This window comes from Aulonocara stuartgranti (genome assembly GCF_965226115.1).
Source record: "Aulonocara stuartgranti genome assembly, chromosome: 16".
Classification (NCBI taxonomy): domain Eukaryota; kingdom Metazoa; phylum Chordata; class Actinopteri; order Cichliformes; family Cichlidae; genus Aulonocara; species Aulonocara stuartgranti.
Genome location: NC_138952.1, coordinates 18,266,830 through 18,272,975, shown reverse-complemented (window position 1 = coordinate 18,272,975; position 6,146 = coordinate 18,266,830). Strand labels below are relative to the sequence as shown.

Sequence of the window (6,146 nt, the reverse complement as noted above, 5' to 3'; positions counted from 1 at the left end):
TATTGCGTGCTTTTTTGCACCTTTCAGTGTGTGCCCTCTTGGGGGGGCTCAGACAGATTTAACCCAAACTTTTGTGAGGCGTCAAGAGCCCTTTGAAGGGTAATAGACGCCTTTTAATCAGCAGAAGCTAATCACCCATATGGTTGACAAAGGCCTGGTTGACTCATGCTCTTTTGTTATCACTGTGAGGGCTGTTGCTGTTGTGTGTGCGTGTGTGCGCGAGTCTGTGGAAGTCTCTCACTCTGTGTGTGTGGTATGATTGGGAATCAATGCAGTCCTTTATGACTTCTTTATTTTTCAGACTTCCACAGTTCCTGTTATAGAACCATTGTTGAAAAGGGTAAATTAAGTACGACTGGGTGTTTATTACAATACAGATGGTCTTGATTATACTGGCAGTGATATTCTATGTGTAATTAACATTGTGGGTGTCCAAAACACAGCACTAATCAAATGACACTTGTCTGGCTTTGTGGGTTTTCTCAACCGCATTACGCTGAAATTCCTCCTCCACTATTTGAACAGATGAGACAGCATTTGCAGATGTTCCACCCCAAAATAAAAAGAATATAAAAAAAACCACATGCTTTTCCTTATGCATCGTGTTTATTTGCAACATTTACACGGATAAATGTGGAAGGAGAAAAAAAACTGCAAAAATAAATATGTATGGCGTTTTATTAAGTTTAAATGTCAAAATATGAGCACTATGTGATTTTAATATGTGTGAAAATGAATATAAATGAATGTCATTAGAGATGGGACCCTCCATTATTAGATCTTTCCTAGTTCCTATTTTGCATTTTCTCCTGCCTTTAAAGACAGGCTGGAAATAACTAAATACATTAACTCACTATTGTGTTCTGCTGCTTGTATATATATTACATTTTCACGCTATATTATATTTCTACTTAGTTCAGAGGGAAATGTAGAACTTTTTTCCTGCATCACATTTAATTGACAGCTATACTCATATGATAATCTTGGGCATATGTATGTACTAATGCATTATTAAAGAGCCAGTAGGTATAAACGTGTTCAAAATAGTACCACCTCCACAACATTAAGATGCTCCTCACTGTTAAAACATCCACAGTAATATTGCTGTAATAAAATGTTTATAAGAAAACACATGCAGGCAATCATTCTGCAACATTTTTATTTTTTACTTTATGCATTTGCTCCTCCTTGTGTAATGAGTTTTTTTTTTTTTTTTTTTTTTTTTGCATTGTGGCTTTTCTACTTCAAACATCTTACATTTCTTCCATCACTACCTTTATTCCTCACATTTTAAAAGCATCACTCCCCGCAAAGCAAAAACTGCACTCAGACTGCCAATCATGCTCATAATATTTTCTTATGTCATGCGCCCCTGTTAACTTTTTTCTGTTTCTCAGTAATTACCACCAATGTATAATTTCACTGGCATATGTCCATTGCGCTTTAATGTCTTTACATCCTAGCTTCTGCATAATGTCCTTTAGAGAGGCAACAAACTCGCCCAGTCATTTATTCTAAGTTGTTAATTTTAAACTTCCTCTTGTGGCATGAAGTCCTATTATATGCAGTCCTCCAAGTAATTTAGTTAGTTAATTAATGGCCCTATGTAGATTTATTTAGAAAACAACTTTATCAGCCTGCACAAAGCCCCACAATTGGTTTATTCAGTGAACCATTTGCACCCCAAACAGTGAACAGAAGTGGCAAACGTGTTCCGTTTGGTGCAGGACTGGAAGGCCATTGGTCGACTGGGCAGCCTATTTGCATATACCGGAGCTTATAGTCCCGCAGCAAAGTCAGAGTTGAACACCGTTGTGATTCGACCTGACATAGCACAAGTGGCGGATTGCTTGCATGATTTATGACTTTTTTTGTGCAGCATTCAGTAGCCCTTCAATATGACAGTTTGCAAGATTGCAGCAGCTGGGCTGTGCGTGGCGCTTGTTTTATTTTTAAATACTGCTCAGTGTACAACTACAAGGTATTTCACCTATGAAGAAGACGCACCCGGGACAGAAATAGGTAATTTGTCTCAAGATTTAAAGATTGATCCAGCTGATGACCCTGACACTTCATTCCGCTTTATGCAAGAGAATAACTTTTCTGTGATTCACATGAGAGAGAACGACGGACTTCTGAGTGTCGCAGAAATAATTGATCGAGAGCAGCTCTGCCCCAGGACTCCCCGTTGCTTCATCACCTTCGACATCGTGGCCTTCTCCAGGGAGAAGTTTCAACTCATTCACGTGGAGATCGAGGTGAAAGACATCAACGACCACTCTCCCAATTTTCCTCTCAACGAGACAACTCTGGAGATTGTAGAAAATGTGCCACTGGACTCTAGATTCCCTCTGCAAATCGCGCTCGACCAGGACGTGGGAGACAACTACATCCAAAGCTACAACACTTCCTCCTCCAGTCATTTCTCTGTTGAAGTACGCGATCGGGAGGATGGGGTGAAGTTTGCTGAACTGGTGCTGGTGAGGCAGCTCGACAGGGAGGTGGAGGACTCCTACACTATTGAAGTCACCGCATATGATGGGGGAATGCCTGCAAAGTCCGGGTCAATGACTGTGAATATCAAAGTGTTGGACTTTAACGACAACAGCCCGACTTTTGAGCACAGCTCTCTGAAAGTTGAGCTGAATGAAGACTCTCCGGTAGGCCACCGTGTTCTCAGAGTGCACGCGTTTGATCCCGATGACGGCATAAATGGCGAAGTGATGTACGCGTTCTCCGACGGGCTGTCGTTAGAAGCTGCGCGCCTTTTCCACCTCGACCCCCACTCCGGTGACGTGACCCTGAAGGCGCTTGTCGATTTTGAGAAGAGGAGATCATATGAGCTGAGCATCAAAGCGTCTGATTTAGGCGCGAACTCTGTCCCCTCCACCTGCAAGGTTTTGATAGATATCGTGGACGTGAACGACAACGCACCAGAAATCAGCATCAAACCCATGACCTCCAGCAGTGATGGAGTCGCCTACATCACGGAAGCTGCAGCGGCAGAGAGCTTCGTGGCTCTGATCAGCACCTCGGATAGAGACTCTGGCTCCAATGGGTACGTGCGCGTTAGTCTGCTCGAGCATGTGCATTTCACCCTCCAGCAGGCATATGGAGACACGTTCATGATCGTTACCACCACCACTTTAGACAGAGAGAAGATACCAGAGTATAACCTGACTGTGGTTGCAGAAGACCTGGGAAGCCCACCTTTCAAAACTATCAGACAGTACACTATCCGTGTAACAGATGAGAATGACAATTTCCCTCTGTTCAGTAAGCCACTTTATGAAGTTTCAGTCCTGGAAAATAACATCCCAGGCTCATATGTGACCACTGTTGTTGCTCGAGATCCTGATATGGGAAAAAATGCCAAAGTCTCATACAAACTCCTCGATTCAGAGGTACCAGGCGGCTCTTTAGTGTCCACTTATGTTTCTGTGGATTCCCTCTCAGGGTCTTTGTATACTTTAAGGTCCTTTGATTATGAGACGCTTCAGGAGATTGAGCTGGTCATCCAAGCAGAAGACAAAGGTTCCCCTGCTCTGTCAAGCACATCAACAATCAGGGTCAGAGTTGTGGATCAAAATGACAACTATCCATATTTCACCTTCCCTGTCCTTGTGAATGACTCTGCTGAGATTCCTTTGCCCTTTAATGCACCTCCTAGCTATCTTGCCCTTCGTGTAACAGCTGAAGACGAGGATGATGGAGTGAATGGAGAACTCTCATACCAAATTGTGCAAGGTGATCTGAAGCTTTTTACAATGAACAAAGACACTGGAGAGATTGGTTTAAAACAATGGCTGACAGCTGAAATTGGGGACGTGCTGGAAATGAAAATCGCAGTGAGTGACAATGCCAGGTCCCCGCTCTCTAGCAGTGCCACTATTAGGTTTGTCGTCTCAGACACAGAGCCCTCCGAAGACCAAGTTGTCATTGTGCTGCGGTCAAGTGATGAAGAAAGCGCCGGCGTTGATGGCTCACTAATTATCATCATTATGCTCGGTGGGGGTTGTGCATTGTTGCTGATTGCAATAGTGGTTGTAGCTGTGACATGTAAACTCAGACGTGGGGGGAGAAGCCGTGGCGCCAAGAGAGAAGTGTGTCAGGGCCTGTTTGATGGCAGGCCCCTGCCCATGCTTAGTTCAACAGAACCAAACATTTACACAGGTCAAGGAGGCTTCTTCCACGAGAGGACCTCTTTGTCTCTCGATGATTCCTGCCTGTATGAGGAGAGGAGCAGGGACTCTGAGACGAAGGTGAGTAAACTACATTTAGTCTTGTTTTTCTGTTTTATTTTCCCTCATATTTTTATAGGATGTTTCCTAGTACTGCTTTGATCTGTGTGCCAGAAATGGAAACTAAGCTCTCTCTTGTCACTTTGTTCTCTTAGATGTTCCTGCCCTCCAAGCATTTCCAACCAACATCTGTGTGGCAAGGTGACAAATACTGCTTGCAAGTGAGGTAAGACAACTAAATGAATGTCTTTTCTCAGATCTGATGCTTTACAAACAGTGAAATCAAACTAAAAAGAGTTTCTTAAAAAAACAGTACTTCACACACACGCGCGCACACAGTCACAGACACAAAACATACAAGTTGCTTGTGGCATCTATGCAAAATGAGGTTAGATGGGCAACAAAGTCCCGTGCTGTGTATGCAGAGAAAAAAAAGTCATCAATAATCAAGCTAATGTGATGCAGTTGTGCCTCATACTGTATTTGTTGATTGCATTTGCAGTGGGATGAGCAACACTGATCAGCTGAGCGTGAAGGACAGTGGTAAAGGGGACAGTGACTTCAACGACAGTGACTCTGATATCAGTGGCGATGGAGTCAGAAAGAACTTCAGAACCTTCCAGCCGAGGCTAAAGAGTGAGTTTTCCTGTATGTGTTTAAGTTCAGATAAAGCAAACCTTCACCAGAAATATATAAATGATCAATTATTTTAAAATGTATGTAAAATCTTAATCTATAAATGCTCACCATTATTATTTTATTAAATTCATATTGCTTCTATTTCAGGTGCAGCTAACGGCTTATCAGAGGATTGCCAAGGCACCTACTGTGCAATACAGCCACAGAGCTTCCGAGCCCCTAGAAACACTGCATACACAATAGGCTTTTCCCCAGCGCCTGTCTTCAACAGTCCTCATGGCTGCCCTGAGTCTTGGAAGGACTCTTGTTATGGCACAAGTCAGCCCAAGTCCCGGAGCAGCATGCAGACCTTCTCCAGGACCAGAACCCTTCCTTCCTACTACCCTCAGCAACAACACGAGGCTCGTGGTGCAGTCAGGCAGAGCCCAAATATTGTGACTGTGGCTACAGGTTCGGAAGTTGCAACTGTCTTTTAAAAAAAAAGGTTATTCCAAGTGTACATAGAAAGTGTAAATATTTTTTGTTGTCCATGTGGGTCATTAAAACATGGACATATTTATGATAGAAGACATTTTTTCACAACTGCAAAATTTTATTTTACATCTTTGAAATTCAGTTTAATGCACTCTGCACGCTGCTCATTCTTTTTCCAATAAAGGTGTGATTGAAATACCAAAAAGGCTCATTCATTACAAGATTTTCTTCTCCAAATGTGGTGACACGGCAAACATAATAAAATATTGCCAATTAATCTATTTTAATTGAACAAAATTTAGTTTTTCAAGATGAAGTGGTATCCCCTTGCCATCAGAAACCACTGCCTGAATTGGTAAACACATAGAACTGTTCCCGCAGTTTGAATCAACATGATCAAAACTCCAGTCAGATATGATCAGATGTAAAACCTGATGCTGCTGCATTACCTGAGAGACTGGCTTTGAAGACTCCTAGGTTGCTCCGTGGAGTTTCTTGCATGCAAATGAGAGAGTAGAACTGGTACTCAAGTGGAAAATAAAGTACGAACCATTATTCCTACAAATTCATGCTGGGTGCTGTCACACCTGCTTTTGCGCTTTGAAATAATTCACATCACTGTACACAACACAGAACAACAGGTATTATGGTGCTTGACAAATTCCTGCCTGTCATTGCTGTGAGGGACAAATCCTTAGCCCGTGAATATAAATTCATGTACATTCATTCAGAAAATAGCACATAAATATACAAGTAATATACAGTTTTCTCATGCAACTTGTCCTCTGACAC

General features: G+C 42.4%; 1 protein-coding gene across 2 annotated transcripts; it reads left to right on the top strand.

The window, feature by feature from the left end:
- Positions 1 to 1,829: 1,829 nt before the first annotated feature.
- On the top strand, positions 1,830 to 5,508 carry LOC309690638 (protocadherin 8). 2 transcript variants are annotated; one of them, XM_082507818.1, is made up of 4 exons: positions 1,830 to 4,262; positions 4,397 to 4,467; positions 4,744 to 4,877; positions 5,028 to 5,508. In XM_082507818.1, the coding sequence occupies exons 1-4, from the start codon at positions 1,899 to 1,901 to the stop codon at positions 5,354 to 5,356; spliced, it is 2,898 nt and encodes a 965-aa protein (XP_082363944.1). In that variant the 5' UTR covers positions 1,830 to 1,898; the 3' UTR covers positions 5,357 to 5,508. The 2 variants fall into 2 exon arrangements, with proteins under 2 accessions (XP_082363944.1, XP_082363943.1); XM_082507817.1 differs by having other exon boundaries at positions 4,744 to 4,889.
- The last annotated feature ends 638 nt before the right edge of the window (positions 5,509 to 6,146 follow it).